Raw genomic sequence first — 17,364 nt, 5'->3', positions numbered from 1 at the left:
TACTATAGCCTCGGGGCCGACCAAAGCCTTCTGAGTGGATTTGGTAGACAGAAACTGAAAGAAGCCCGTCGTTTATATGTATATATATATATATATATGTGTGTGTGTGTGTGTGTGTGTGTATGTGTGTGTGTGTGTGTGTGTTTGTGTGTCTGTGTTTGTCCCCCCCCCAACATCGCTTGACAACCGATGCTGGTGTGTTTACATCCCTGTAACTTAGCGGTTCGGCATAAGCGACCAATAGAATAAGTACTAGGCTTACAAATAATAAGTCCTAGGGTCGACTTGCTCGACTAAAAGCGGTGCTCCAGCATGGCCACAGTCAAATGACTGAGACAAGTAAAAGAGTAAAACAAAAAAGAGTAAGGAGAAAAACCGTAAGTTACTCTGTGATGTTACCATATCGATACACTCTAATGTTATAAAATATTTATATCATACTCTACATTGTATCGTTATTAAACTGTGGCTTTTATCGTATTTGGATATGTTATAATAATATTCCTTCTCAACGATGTCGCAACTTCATATTTTGTTATACCATATTGTTCTTTCTTGTGTGCGATGTGCGATGTGTGACGTTCTGATATCGTATCTCGCGGTATTACAATGTTTAATCATGTGATATCAAATTATGATATCATGTGACATCACATTATCATACTTCGTGATTATAATATTACTATTCTATGGTATTACATTATCATATTCTATCGTAGTATATTGCTTTCATAGTTTGGCACAAGGATAGCAGTTTTTGGAGGTGGGGGGCCAAGTTGATGAAATCGACCCCAGTGTTCAACAGGTATTTATTTTATCGTCCCCAAAAGGATGCAAAGAAAAGTCAACCTCGGCGGAATTTGAACTCAGAACGAAGAGACAGACGAAATGCCGCTAAGCATCTTGCCCGGCGTACTAACAATTCTGCTGTCCTATTCTATCGTAGTATATTGCCGAATATGTCGGTGTATAAGACGCGCTATTTTTATTCTTAAACTAGCAGTATCGCTCGGCGTTGCTCGGGTTTGTTTCGACCCTTTAGAATTGGAATTTTTGAAAAGTAAAAATTTTGCATTCTGTAGCTTGTTATTCTCTTTAAGTGAATATTTTTCTGGTGGAAATACACCGAAAAATGGCGACACAGCAGTAAAAAAATCGTTAAAAATAGGGATTTTCATAGAAGAAAGCACCTTTTTGATGTAAATAATTTTTGGTCTTCACATGGTCCGATTTGAATTTTATCTTCTACGGAATGAAAAGCAAGCCTTCTTCTATCATACTCTCAATTTTGGTCAACTTGCGCCGCAGGGTCTTGGAGGAGATAGTGTTAGTTGAAGGCTACCAAACCTGCCATACACAGACAACTTCAGCTTTATATATAGAGATATATAGATATATATAACAAAATATTGCCGTACGTCTGATACGACCGTATGACGGGTGGAATATCGAGAATATGGGTATATGACAAAACATTAAATTTGTTTTTTCCACAATCTTTTTTTTTCCCCCACAAAAAAAAAACTAGGAGTTTGTCTTATGCAAGACAACTACAACACAATCTTAACTTCTGTAAAATTATGTTCCTCTCCAAGATACTGGTTTCAAATTTTGGCACAAGGCCAGTAACTTCGGGTGAGAGTGCGAGTAGTCGATTCTATCAACTGGTACTTATTTTATCGGTACCAAAAGGAGGAACGGCAAAGTCTAGCTCGGCAGCATTTGAACTCAAAACGTAAAGTCAGAAGATATACCACTAAGAATTTTGTCCAGGGCTGTAACTACTCTACCAGCGCTTACCTTTATACGCCATAATATTATATGCTATGATGTTACAATATTAAGTCTTATAGTGCTAAATACCATATGGTATGTTGTTACGGTATTATATCTTACGAAGGCGGTCAGCTGGCAGAAACGTTAGCACGCCGGGCGAAATGCTCAGAAGTATTTCATGTCTTTTACATTCTGAGTTCAAATTCCGCCGAGGTCGACTTTGCCTTTCATCCTTTCGGGGTCGATAAATTAAGTACCAGCTGCGTACTGGGGTCAATCTAATCGACTGGCCCTCTCCCCAAAAATTTTGAGCCTTGTGCCTAGAGTAGAATAGGGATTATATCATATGATATAATATCCTCTTTTGTGATATTACTAACTGTGTTATGTCTTGTAATCTTCATATCTTATGATGACACGATATCATATCTTGTGGTGCAATAATACCATACTCATTAATATTACAATATTTTGTGACGTCACATCATGTTTTATGATGATTTATCAGATTTTGAGATATTACATTACGATTGATACTCTTTCAAGTTACAATTTAACATTATGTAGTCACACGTTATGATATATTATTTGATAATATATCACATATTTTATGATACGTCATGTATTACCTTGATAAATTCCCTAAAAATCTTGGTGGTACAAGTAATAAGGAGGGAGAACGTTTTTCACCAGGACATAAATATCAATGGAACAAAGATATCAAGGCAGACTGGACTTGCATAAGATGGCGGACTTTTGCCGGAATTTGACTCGTGATCTGCTTGACCTTCAGCACTCAACAAAAACATCTAAATGCAAATTCATGGGAAATTAGGCATAAACAATGATAAAATTTGTCTCAAAATTTTAAGATATTATGCTAGTTTTTCAGCAGAATTTTGAAGAAAATGTTCTGGTTTTAAAGAAAAATCAACTTCTATGCATGTTTATATATTATGCCTTGTTCCTCATAAGCAGTTTTACTAAAAAAAAATGAAACAATGAAATTCTATGAATTCAGAATCTCAAAATCTTGACATGATGGTAATAAATGGATGTCATTTTCGGATTCTGTGTATCAAGAAACCCCTAGTTCAGGTCCAAATTTTTTAACAACAGAATTTTTTTTTTTTTTTGGCCTGTGTAATCTATATCACAAAGCTGTAAAGGATTTGTTGTAATGATAAAAAAAATCTACGTTGTTACTACAATGTCGTGTGTCATGGACATGATTTTATTATGCTAGAGTTCACAAATATCATATTTTGTGAAAGATCAAGAATATTTGGTAGTTTATCATAAACATAAGACTCTTGTTATTTACAGACAAACAAACACACATTTTTGCTTTTACTTATTAAATTAAGATTCAGACATCTTCATATTAGCCACAGGCACACCACTTCCCTCTCTCTCTCTCGAAAGTGCAGTGTAAGTTAACCCTATTACAGATACAGTACTTTGGTAGAATCGTTAGGGTATCGGGAAAAATGTTTTGCAGCATTCGTCTCGGCTCTATACGTTCTAAGTTCAAATCCCGCCGAGATCAATTACACCTTTAATTTCTCCAGAGGTCGATAAAATGGCGTACAGTTAAGCACTGGTATTGATGTACTCAACCAACATCTCTGTCTTCAAAGTTGCTGACTTTGCGCCTTAATTATAAACCATCATTATTACTTATAAAGGGGTATTAGGGTGTAGCGTCCCTGCCTTCCTGAGCTAGTTTTCCACCACATTTCTTAAAAATCGTAGTAGAGCCCTTGGTCTTGGGACCACTCATGTCTAGAAACTGAGGTTGGTGGTAAGCAAGGGCATGCTCCCCGTAGAAAATCCAGCTCCCAAAAGCATCATGATAGCAAAGGAAAATGGACACCAGCCAGCCCAAAGGTTGGGGTGGGTGCACCTACCTATCTCGGTTGCTATGGCATTGAAGTAGATCCGGCCACCCCGGTAAACGGAGACAAAACCTGGATTTAAAACACTGGATGATGATGACAAAGATGATGGGTTGGCAGTATCGTTAGAGCATCAAACAAAATGCCTTGCGGTGTTTGTTCCAGCTCGCTTCATTCTGAGTTCAAATCCTGTCGATGTCAGCTTTGCCTTTCGCCCCTCTGGGGACGATAAAACAGAGTCCTAATATTGTACTGGGGTCAGTAGGCGCAAGCATGACTGTGTAGTAAGAAGCTTGATTCCCAACCACATGGTTCCATGTTCAGTCCCGCTGCGTGGCACCTTGGGCAAGTGTCTTCCACTATAGCTTCAAACCGACCAAAACCTTGTGAGTGGATTTGGGAGACGGAAACTGAAAGAAACCCGTCATGTGTCTGTATGTATGTGTGTGGGGGGGGTCTGAGTTTGTCCCCCACCACCAACTGACAACTGGTGCCGGTGTGTTTACGTCCACGTAACTTAGCGATTCGGCGAAAGTGACCGATAGAACAAGTACCAAGCTTTTTTTAAAAAAAAAGAATAAGTACTGGGGTCGATACATTCGACTAAAAATTCTTCAAGGCGGTGCCCCAGCATGGCCGCAGTCTAATGACTGAAACAAGTAAAAAAAAAAAAAGAAAAATCATCGACTAACGCACTCTGCTCAAAATTGCTGTCCTTGTGTCTAAATCAAAAATTACTGCTGCTGCTGCTACTACTACTACTACTACTACAAATACACAAATATTAAGAAAATTGAATCTAACAGTGTGTTTGTGTGTTTAATAGTAAAATGGCTTTTTAAATCACGGGCCAGCAAGGTAGCTGTTACATGGCCACTTGAGCTGCTGAAAATATAAGCCAAATCTCCCTCAAGTGACATCCTGCTCTCTTGAAAAATATGGAAGTGACACATTAGATAATATAATCCAAGATCAAACACGGGATTATCGTCACTGGAATACCTTTACTCATCAGGATTGAAACGGGGCTAATCCAAACAGGTAGACTGGGAGAATGAGTCAACGTGAAAGCCTCTACGTGGTAACCCATCCTGCTAGAAATCACAGTTAAATCATATCCTACTGTTTTAAGGAAAAAGGAAGGACACATTAGATAATGTCGCCTTAAGTTAGATATTTTTTTTTTAAAAAGGTGGGATGTTTACGGCCGCAATGACTGAGCCGAGATTGCACATCAGTAGACGTTAGATGACTCTAGTAAAACATTATACGTTCTTTCAGTTTCTGTCAACCAAATCCGCTTACAATGCTTTGGTTAGCGCAAGGCTATAGTAGAAGACGCTCGCCCAAGGTACCACGCTGTGGGACTGAACCCGGAACCGTGTCGTTGGGAAGCAAGCTTCTTACCACACTGCCACGCCTGTAAGATATTTCGTTGTCAATCTTCTTGCTGGAAATGGTTAGTTTAGATTGAGGGTTTCAACAAGCTTTTCACAATTAAAAAGCTGTCGGTTTGACATAATTTATGCCATTGAATACTTGAATGTCATTCTGATCAATTCACTCGTAAAGTACATCCGTGCATAATAATTTTTTTAATGAAACCTTTAGAAAATCAGCAGAAATAAGGCAGCATTAACAAAACAAACATAAAATAAATAAATGAAACCTTAATGAGCACTCATCAGGGAAGAGTTGAAGGAGGGCGAAAAAGAGCCAGAGAAGATCCTGGCTTGACAACATCAAGGATTGGTCAGGTCAAAACGTTGCGAACCTGCTACGCATGACAAAGAATGGAAACCAGTGGCGACGGCTGACTACGAAAGCGCCTAGAATGGCACCCCAACGACTGGCTCCACCAGTTAAGGCAGTGGTTTTCAACCGGGTTCCATATAATCCTTGCGGGTCCATATAAGATTTTGGGGCTAAAACAGTTTCGCACTTCTTGAAAAATGCATTATTTTGAAGAAAAAAAGTTTTTCGGATTCTTACGTTTTAGATATCGGAGATTACGAATATGCAAAAAAATAAAATCACTCCCCGCCTTCAAATTCTTGATTTTGTTTATTTTAAAGAGATCGTTGCGAATTGACGAACATATGCAAATCGAAATTAAATACAGAGAAAAACATTAAAGTGAAAAGAATTTGCGTTTTGCTTGCCTTAAATAATCGTAAATAATAATTTTAATTAAATATACACCTTAATGTGGCAGTCGCAGGAATGGAAACCTCAATCTTACGATCATGAGTCAAACATCCTAACCACTAAGCCATGCGCCTCCACCATGCCTGTGGTAGAAAGAATTATGTAACAGAATAGGAAGCAGAATGATCACAGACCGCAACCTCAATGTTATATTATATACTTTCCCTTCGTCTTTTGTTGGTCTTAGGGACATTGTCAATTGACTTATTTCACATTGAGTTTGCTTTTTAGAGTCTATTTTTGTTTTTGGTTTTTACTGGAGCTTAGTCATAAAAGGAACGTCTGCAACCATGACCTCTTTCAGGGCGTCTGAGACGTGGGGTGGGGAAGGCAAGGTAGAAGTAACCTTTGTCTGGAGATTCTGACTCCGAATGCACACTATAGCCTTGACTCCTGTCATATTATTTTACTAGAAAGGCAGCGAGCTGGCAGAAACGTTAGCAAACCGGGCGAAAAGCGTAGCGGTATTTCGTCTGTCTTTACGTTCTGAGTTCAAATTCCGCCGAGGTCGACTTTGCCTTTCATCCTTTCGAGGTCGATAAATTAAGTACCAGTTACACACTGGGGTCGATGTAATCGACTTAATATCTATGTCTGTCCTTGATTGTCCCCTCTATGTTTAGCCCCTTGTGGGTAATAAAGAAATAGGTATTTCGTCTGTCTTTACGTTCTGAGTTCAAATTCCGCCGAGGTCGACTTTGCCTTTCATCCTCTCGGGGTCGATAAAATTAGTACCTGTCACACACTGAAGTCGATGTAATCGATTTAATTCCGTCCCCCAAGTTTGAGGCCTTGTGCTTCTAGTAGAAAGGATTAAATTAATTACACCTCTTTCGTGCTACCGTAATTTACCTATTTTCAAAGGTGATGAGCTGCTAGAATCGTTATCACAACGGATAAAATACTTAGCAACATTTCTTCAGGCTCTGTGCACAATTCTACCAGAGTCAATTTTACTTTTCATCATTCCGGGGTTGATAAAATAAGTACCAGTTAATCACTGGGGTCGATGTAATCGACTTAACTCCTTCCCTTAAAATTGCCGGCCTTGTGCCAAAATTAGAAATAATGCTTTGTCTATTTCTTGTTCTAAGAATTAGAAATAAATAAATAAATGCCAATTGCTTTCTTTTCTATCCCCATTAGGACCTCGGCCGATATGTCTACCGATACATCGACACGAACACCCGATCAGGATACAACAGGTGGAGTTTGCAGACGATTATGATATTAGTGATATTGAAAGGTAATGCATAGATACATATGCACCCATGTGCACGCACGCGCTCGCACTTATGCACACGAACACACCCACACACGCACTTATGCGCACGTACACACCCACGCATAAATACACACCATTAATTTTCTCTCTCTCTTTAGATATGGTAGTCACATATTGTACGCATTCGCTAATATATACATCACTATAGATTTCACAGGAACAGTAGAGGCGCATGGCTTAGTGGTTAGGGTGTCAGCATCATGATCGTAAGATTGTGGTTTCGATTCCTGGACCAGGCGACGCGTTGTGTTCTTGAGCAAAACACTTCATTTCACATTGCTCCAGTCCACTCAGCTGGAAAAAATGAGTAACACTGCGACGCCATTGAAACCGGGAAACCGGGCCCATGAGCCTGGTTAGGCTTTAAAAGGGTGCATTTATTTTTATATTTATAGTATTCACAGGAACAGTGGAGACGCAATGGCCCAGTGGTTAGAGCAGCGGACACTTGGTCATAAGATCGCGGTTTCGATTCCCAAACCGGGCGTTTTGTGTGTTTATTGAATGAAAACACCTAAGCTCCGGCAGGTGGGGTGAACCCTGCTGTACTCTTTCACCACCTTTTTCTTGTCTGTCCCAAGCAAATTTCCGGCCTGTTATGTTTACACTTTACAGATGTATGTATGTCATTATTCAGTTTTATTTCAAGAGATCTTGCCAATAGAGAACAGGCCGATTTCTAACCTAACTCCAAGGCTCTTTCATTAGAATTCTTGTAACTGATGTCACTGGTTTATTGACCTTTTTCAGAAAGTGACATCGGACACTTCTGGACACAGCTGTTTTGCCAGTGTACTTGAAAAGTTCTCCACTTGTAACACCTTGGTTCTTCACAGCTTCACGCCTAATTTGCGACAGAGAACTTCGAGAAACACCCCTCGACTGATCCTTGTCTGCTCTCTTACATATCTTCGTAGAAGCTGTAACAAATGTTTTCACAGTTTGGTGATATTTTCCAATGATTTTAAATATTTCTAAAGTTGATTTACCTTTTGCAAGTCCAGAAGTAATAACAGATTTCTCTGAAGCAGTTAGGTCACGTTTGTGACCCATAATTACACGATTATCAAACTACTCGTTTATAATTTGGAACACTGAAAGTTCATGGAAATTATGCAAATGGCCGCGGTTTATTTACACTTGCGCCAAACCTCACGTTTTTTACACACGACGCGCATGTAATAACTGTCGCCATTGTCCTGTGGAAATTTCGCTGAATTCCAACGAGTAGTTTTTAAATAAAATTTTAAGATGTTACGTGGTTAATAATTTGAAACGCAGTGTATGTATACTGACCTTTGCTGACCTTGTTGCGCCTTCTGTCTCTTGTTTCAATAAATCTTATATATATCTTTTTTATACAACTGACTACGCTTGCATTTGTGTGTATATGTACGTGTGTGCATGTGTGTGTGTGTGAGAGAGAGAGAGAGCGAGAGAGAGAGAGAGAGATACTTGTGTGCATAGTGTGACAGTGTGTGAGTACCCTCCTATGTTAGCGAATGGAGAACAAATATTGACTTAAAGAAATAAAGTAAGAATTAACCAATGGACATATATACATACATGCATATATGTATGTACGTACACACACACACGTATATATATACATATATATACATATATATGTGTGTGTACACACACCTTGCATACGTACATAGACAAATGTATGCATTCATGTATAAGCACCGTAAATATATATATATATATATATATATATATATATATATATAATATATATATATATATATATATATATATATATATAATATATATATATATATATATATATATGCGGTGCGTATACACATAGAGAGCCCAAGTACAGCAGGGTTAGTTGTTAAGTTAGAGTCTGTTCAGTACGATCCCCCAACGACTAAAAAGGTCAACCACGCACACACACATATATATATATATATATATATATATATATATATATATATAGGGAGAGTTTACGAGAAAACAAAAGACGAAGACAGGTGGTGTAAAAAAACAAACAGATGTATTAGTATAACGCGCAGGAATAGAAAAAGTCTTTTACGTTTCGAGCCTACGCTCTTCAACAGAAAGGGACACAGAAAAAACAAGGAGAGAAAAGAAATGGGTGTAGTGGCTAACGATCTGATATATATCTCTATTTATAAAACTGAAATGCGAAAAGTTTGTTTGTTTGTTTGTTTGTCTGGAACGGTTTAAAGGCCACTACACCCTGTCGGATTGACTCCAAAATTTACAGGGACATGTAAAATGAGGTGAGAATGTTAGTGGGCTAGGTTAGAAATCCCTATCTTAAAAGGTGTCGTTGCTAGGGCCAAAAACGCACTTTGACAAGTCGACTCACATTCTTTTATGTATCTGTCTTCCTCTGTCACTCACTATCTTTCCTCCCTTCCCATCACTTTCTATATATAACGTCGATAACGGCGTCTAACAGCGCTTTCACACACTCTCTCTCCCTACGTCTGTTTGCATTCATAGAGAGAATTATCATCGCCACCACCACATAATCATGAGAACAAATATTATGAATCAGATATTTATTGGGTTCATTTATATATGTGTGTGTGTGTGTTCTATATATAAATATGTATATATATAATGTATATATACAAAGTGTATATGTCTGTATTTATGTATATTAAACTTTTTAATACTTTTTGATAGTTATATATATATTTTTTTAAATTATAAATATAAATTAATAATTTTAATTTTAAATTTAAATAATTTTAATTTTAAATTTAAATAATTTTAATTTTTTAATTTTATATTTTATATATTTTGTACATTATATTTTTATTTTTATGTTTTGGGTTATGTTTTTCACTGTTTAATTTGCCTAATAGTGGTTTTATCTCTAATTTAATATATATATATATATATAATTTGTATACATTTGTATATATAATGCGTACACACACACACATATATATATATAATAAAATATTAGGGAATAAATCCAAACTTACAGGGAAAAATCAGATTTAGGATTGAATCCAATTTTATAGTAAAATATTATATTATATTAAATTAGAGATAAAACCACTATTAGGCAAATCAAACAATGAAAAACTTAAGCCAATACATAAAATTAATTAATTTATATTATTTTAAATATATATCAAAATTATTAAAAGTTTAATAAAAATAATGAGTAAAACACTACGATCGTTTCATGGCTGTCCAATTCATAATAATTCGAGTTATAATATTTCAATCATCTGAAGATTGACTGTAACCATAACTCGAATTATTATGAATTGGACAGCCATGAAACGATCGTAGTGTTTTACTCATTATCTTTTATTAAACTTTTAATAATTTTGATATATATTTAAAATAATATAAATTAATTAATTTTATGTACTGGCTTAAGTTTTTCATTGTTTGATTTGCCTAATAGTGGTTTTATCTCTAATTTAATATTATATATATATATATATATATTATATATATATATATATATATATATATATATATATATATATATATATATATAAGGTGTGCATTATGTGGTCGGTTGTGCTGAAAATATGCACACCTATGTTAAAAGTGCTGGCAAGTTTGCATGACAACTATTTTTTTCCTCAAATGAAAGGTGTCACCTCTAGGACAAAATTCCTCATCTTATAAAATGTGGCCCGAGTAGACCCGAATGAAATCGGGTTATATTAACCAAAATGTGAAAAGGGGTCTAAATGGGGCTGGAAGGTGATTAAAATTTACAGGAGCGGGTGTTTAGGAATTCTCTGTTACATCAAGCTAAAAAATTTGCGCTAGCCTTTAAATCGTTAATGTGTTGTCGTCCATGATGAAGAAGTTTTGAATGCTTGCCATGGTGAGTCTACTGTTGTGAGAAAGAATCACTTCAAAACTTCGTGTTTAGGAATTTTCTTTTACAAGTTCAAAATTTTACGCCAGTTTTTACCTATGGTCACCTTTGATGTCCATTTTACCCGGATGCACCGTCCAAGCCATATTTTTATGATTAAATAGTACAGTTCTATATTTTAGAGATGAGAAATTATGTACATTATTTACATTATTTACATTTGACGGATATTTGTCCTCATCTTGTTTGTTGTTAATACAACTGCTACTACGTTGCTGTCCGTCGTTAAGAAATGCCAGCCATGGTGACTCTACTATCCTCACATTCTATCCCTTCAAACTTTGGTTTCCAATATTTTATTTTTATTTTTATTCAGCTCGCAAGTTCGTCTGTCCTTTTTAAATGTTAGTGTTTTGCTGTCTGCCTTGAAGCAGACCTTTCCGTTGTCACTGCCTGATATTTATGATTGATCTTTCAAAATATTTTACTTTCTCAACTTACTCAAGATCTTTTGTGGTTTATAAATGTGAGAGAGATAGAGAAAGATAGAGAGTAAGAGAAAGCGAGGGAGAGTCCGAGAGAAAGGAAGAGTAATAGAGTGGGAAAGTGAGAGAGAAAGGAGAGAGAAACAAAGAAGGAGAATGTGGTAATGAAAAACAGAAAGTAAGAACCACACTCTTACCCGCGCGTAGAGCGGGTCACCTTAAGCTAGTATATATGTGTGTGTGTGTGTAGTGGCTTACGATCTATCATGGCGACTGATATATATATATATATATATATATATATATATATATATATATATATATATATATATATATATATATATATATATATATATATATATATATATATATGTATATATATCTTATATTAGTAATTTGTGGTAAATCATTTTACCTTCGCCCATATAATACAGTAGATGAATTGATTGCATCGCAATCCTTAACATTTATGTATTAACTTTGTTGGGTACTTCACTAGCAGTATATTGGATATATGTTATCCCATGGAGGGTTGCATTTACAACCCCTATCTCAATTTGTAGATATCTATATATATATATATATATATATATATATATATATATATATATATATATATATCGACAATGGTAGGCTTCAAATGTCAAACCAGTGCAATTTTATTTTTTATTTTACGCCTTCAAACTACGAAGTTTAATCTGTAAGTCTTCAGAATACAGGAATTATATTTAACGGAAAACTGACGGCTTATTGTGTGTGTTTATTATTTCTAGTTAGAAATATTTTCCCTTCGTGATGTTAGTTCTCACCAAACGTGACGGCATCTTCGCCATTCATGCCGTTGGCGTAGCCCAAGTCTTCTTGTTACTGTTATTGTAGTTTCAAAAAGCTGGAGCGTGGGACTAGTATAAACAGTCAATAGCGTTATTGACATTTAAAACCCCAATGTCATCTCAGCTCTGTTATTTGACTTGCTAAAACTGTTTTACATATTGTTGTTTCATGACTTACTGAGAAAACTTCGAGAATTCCTCAAGAAATGTAAATAAAAGGATATTCTACAGTTTCCATAGCAGTTAAGTCAGCGAAACTCATACAAGGCAACTAAAAGGCTCTGTCAAATTTAGGCTTATTTTCTTTGTGAGATCATCTTTCGATCCCATCCGAGGTCGATTTTTGCGATTCGATAATTACCTGGAATTCACTGAGGAGACTCAATCGGTGACAATTTCACCGCCTCTTCCCCCGGAACTTGGTCTTCTACTACATCAGTGGTTCTCAAGCCGTTTTTACCTCTGGACACCTTTGATATCCATTTTACCCGGATGCACCGTCCAAGCCATTCACTGTTTAAAATGCCATACTATATTTTTTATGATTAAATAGTACAGTTCTATATTTAAGAGATGAGGAATTTTGTACATTATTTATATTTGACGGATATTTGAACTCAGAACGTAACGGCAGACGAAATGCCGCTAAGCATTTCGCCCAGCCTTGTGAGTGGACTTGGTAGACGGAAACTGAAAGAAGCCCGTCGTATATATGTATATACATGTGTGGTGTGTGTGTGTGTGTGTGTGTGTGTGTGTGTACGTGTGTGTGCATATGTTTGTTCCCCCCAACATCGCTTGACAACCGATGCTGGTGTGTTTGCGTCTCCGTAACATAGCAGTTCGGCAAAAGAGACCGATAGAATAAGTACTAGGCTTACAAAGAATAAGTCCTGGGGTTGATTTGCTCGACTAAAGGTGGTGCTCCAGCATGGCCACAGTCAAATAACTGAAACAAGTAAAGAGTAAAAGAGTAGGGTCGAGATAATCGACTTAACCCTTCCCTCGAATTTGCTGGCCTCGTGCCAAAATTTGAAACCAATATTTTAATAATTCTAATTTTTTATTCCATCTTTAATTCAACAGGTTAGATGATAGCAGTCCAATGCTCATTATTCAGAAATACAACGGTTTTCGGCAAGGAACCCGAGATCGCCAAATCAACAGATGCAGTAGAAGCGGAGAAAGGGACAGTAGCAAACCGTCGGAGACCCCTTATAGATACTCCAGTACTGGCACGAGTACCGGCTACGCTTCTGATGTAGAAGATGAAATTAAGGAACCTTCAGGTACGCTAAAGCCATGCACCGAGAAAAACCATGTGAACTCGGCATGTTTCTGGAGTGAAACGCCTCACACTTGTCAGTGTCAAAGGTTAACGGGTCGTGTTAGTTTAAATTGGAAATGTCGTCGAGAGGAAAAAAAACGAAAGAAGCAAAGCTGCACTTTATCAACAGACAGCGTTGATAGAACAAGATATCCTAAAATAAATATTGAATCGGAAATTTGTTCACAAGGAGAGCTACAGACGTCACAACATTCCGATAAATCAGAATTTGCGTTGTTACAAAACGGAAATGTAGATTTGTCGACTGAATGCAAAGCAAATAACACCAAATCCTTTTTTAACTGTCCGTCTAATATTGGAAACATTGGTCGTCTGTCGTGTAAGCATTGTGACTCTGAAAACATTAATCCTATTGGATCGGCTGCTGCTTATGGAAATGTAAATGATAAAAAAGTTAATCCCTTTAAATCAGCGGAGAATAAATGTAAAAAGTCGTTCCGTAATGTCAAAGATGAGGACTCGGCAAAAACTGTCGATAATTTTTATATGACTGTTTTACCGTTGGAGTTGGATAATAATCAGATGATAACTAAAGTTAATCCTCTGATTTTTTATGAAGATAGTGGCAATGAAGACGATGATAGTCTAAGCAGTTCGAGTGACGAACAACGCAATAATGGCGAAGAGAATGACGATGAGTTTATATATTCAATAGAAGAATTTCCTCACCCGCCCGACCATTTTTTTGCGTCTGATACCGCATCCCTCACTTCCGTAACGATCGTGCCACATATTAATAGCGAAGCTAACTCGGAAAACCTTCAGCTAAATGACTTCGGTAATGCCGCTGAGAAATTCAGTCCTTTCTTTATACACAATAAACATTTCACTTTTCAGGTAGATCAGACGATAATGAGAAAACAAGAAAGTACTTCGAGTTCGAATGACGGCTTTTCAGATTTCCTTTGTCCGTGTACTCGCGAGGGTGGGTTAGTTTCGACCTCTGCCTCCGGTGATTGTTTGTTTAACTCATCTGGTTTCGTCACAGCCTCTGAATCGTTGTTTGACTTTCAGTCAGAGGAAAGCATCTCTGCAAAAGCTGCAAACACACAACAATGGATTATGAAATCCTTTAATTCTGTTGATAGGCCTGATTCAAGAATCGAGGAATCCAGTTTATATGGTGATGACGTTAACAGCTGCGTTTGTTCCATTCGAAATAAACTAATTTCTAACCCAGTTCCTCTCCAATACAAAAGCACTGATGTCCAGACAGAGAATCATTCAAGAGAAATTAGTCAGAAATCTACAAACCTTGAAGAAATATCTAAAGAGAACGCGCACAACGAAACGGTAGGTTCCTATCAATTCAAGAATCAAAACACACGTACTAAGTTTCGAAATAATTTCCAAGAAACTTCATCTCGATGTAGTGAGAGTTTACATATTACAGTATCCAAACGTAATCAATCTGTACACAGTGAAAAGACGGACATTGATGACTCGGCTTCGCATATTGATCATAGTGATTCTGGGAGTATACAATCAGAATGCGTTGAAGAATGTATGTCTGAACTCATAAATACTCGTTTAGCAGCTGTCAAAGACATGCTTCAAAGGGCGAGTACTTTGAGTAGTAGCAATAAGGGGGGCGGATGTAAATGCCCGAGGAATTAATATACCAAAGAATAAAATAAAATTCTTCGTTCATTGGCTACAGGTCATAGCGTGTATGAGAGAAATATCGACTGGCACTTATGGATATCTTCACATTTTAGAGAGCTACAAAACTAAGTCAACTCCGGCTGCCGACTATAAACTTAAAAGCTGGAAGAACTGAACAATATTTTAAGGCATTTTAAGACAGCGAGCTGGCAGAATTGTTAACACACCGGGCAAAATGCTTGGCAGCATTTCGTTCGTCTTTACGTACCGAGTTCAAATGCCACCAAGGTCGATATTGCCTTTCATCCTTTCAGTTCAGTGCTGGGGTCGATGTAATTGACTTAATCGTTCCCCTCAAAATTGCTGGCCTTGTGCCAATTTTTGAAGCCAATATTTTAAGACATTTAATCCGGTGATCTACAGCTGCTAACCACTTCGTTACTCTAAATAAATTAATATTTTGTTCTTAGACACGTTGCATCCATTATTTTAAAACAAGGAATATGAAAAAAAAAGTTAAACCCTATTTCTTTACTACCCACAAGGGGCTAAACACAGAGAGGACAAAACCCTGATGGACAAAACACGTAATGCATGCAACTAGGAAGCAGAATCCTCGAGGAGTCAAATGCGATGTGGCACTAATAAAATGGTTTCAAGAATTTAATTCTGTGAGCTTTTCTTTTGTTAGTTTGGAGTTTGTCTTTTCTTGTTTCTTTCATCGTATTTTAATGTAGAACTCATTACAATTTTCGGATCTTTACCTTTTGACCGACAGATTTTAAAAAATATTTTTTCGTAACTCAACTCTTTCAAACTTCGGAAGCTGGTAGAATGTGTCGTATAGAATATGTTTTACTCTTAGCATTTTTAAGAAAAACTTATATTTACGGAGTTATTTCACCTTAAAGTTCTCGTATTTCGGTAATTTCAACCAATCAAATGACGAGAACTTTAAGGTGAAATAACTTCGTAAATATAAGTTTTTCTCAAAAATGCTAAGAGTAAAGCATATTTTATATGACACATTCTACCAGCTTCCGAAGTTTGAAAGTGTTTAGTTACAAAAAATTATTTTTTAAATCTGTCGGTCAAAAGGTAAAGATCCCAATTTTCATACATACCCACAAAAATATAGGAAGCTAAACATACCCACTCTTACATGCACACAAATGCAAAGAAGTCTACGGAAAACGCACACACACATACTCGTACAACTTGATACTACAATACAATAAAAAAAATAGAACATTTCACCGAGAAGGTCATATATGGACCCTTGAAAGGAAGAACACAAACCACAGAAGGAATAAACCACGTTCAAAGCCATGTATGGAACACCGACAGGATTATAACATTTTACTTCGAATGTTTTTCCTATGCAATCCATTATCATCATTTAACGCCCCTTTTCTATGCTGGCACGGGTTGGACAGTTTTATAGCGTCTGGTAAGACCAGGGGCCATAGTCTGTTTAGGTTTGGTTCCTACAGCTGAATTCCCTTCCAAACGCCAACCACTTTACAGAGTTGTAGTGGAGCGATTTTCAACATTTGGTTGTTTAGCCTTAAATAGTCCATTTTTGGTTCCAACAACCCTTTTTTTCTGCGTGTGGTCTCATGACCATTCCTGTGCGTGCCGATTGGATGTTTTAAGTCATCCAATCAGACCTTTTCCTACCACAGCCAAAATTGTGTTCCTTTTTGAACCTATAGGTAGCTATAAATAAGAATGGTCTTTTGAGTTGAGCCAGTGAGGAAAGAATTGTACCTGACGTCATGTTACATGATACTTTGACGCCATGTTTTGTTTTTCCTTCGTTCGTTTTCATGTCCAAGAAACACTTTGAAACTATGTACGTAATTTATTTGACAGATTTATTCATGTTATACCAGTTTGCTGTATTTCCTTTTAGCAGTGGAATAAATGTTGCAGCTATCTTTAACTTGTCTTCGAATTTCTTGGTGTTCTTTATCCTAACTCTTATTAAACCCGAAAATATATTCTTTTCTACTCTAGGCACAAGGCCCGAAATATATGGGGAGGTGGGGGCCAGTCGATTAGATCGACCCCAGTACGCAACTGGTACTTAAT

The 17,364-nt window shown here is 36.8% G+C and overlaps 1 protein-coding gene across 2 annotated transcripts in view; it reads left to right on the top strand.

Annotated features, from left to right (window-relative positions):
• Window positions 1-15,930, top strand: part of LOC118763405 — a 16,216-nt gene extending 286 nt beyond the window's left edge. Inside the window, exons 2-3 of one of the 2 annotated variants that reach the window (XM_036502995.1) lie at window positions 7,029-7,128; window positions 13,404-15,930. In XM_036502995.1, the coding sequence (XP_036358888.1) occupies window positions 7,029-7,128; window positions 13,404-15,282 (1,979 nt within the window). In that variant the 3' untranslated portion in view covers window positions 15,283-15,930. The remainder of the gene's footprint in view (window positions 1-7,028; window positions 7,129-13,403) is intronic. The other variant, XM_036502996.1, reaches the window with a different exon arrangement.
• Window positions 15,931-17,364: the final 1,434 nt, after the last annotated feature.

The sequence above is a fragment of the Octopus sinensis genome, linkage group LG5, assembly GCF_006345805.1.
Source record: "Octopus sinensis linkage group LG5, ASM634580v1, whole genome shotgun sequence".
NCBI lineage: Eukaryota > Metazoa > Mollusca > Cephalopoda > Octopoda > Octopodidae > Octopus > Octopus sinensis.
Note: the sequence above shows the minus strand (reverse complement) of the source record. Positions and strands in the feature narration are given on the sequence as shown.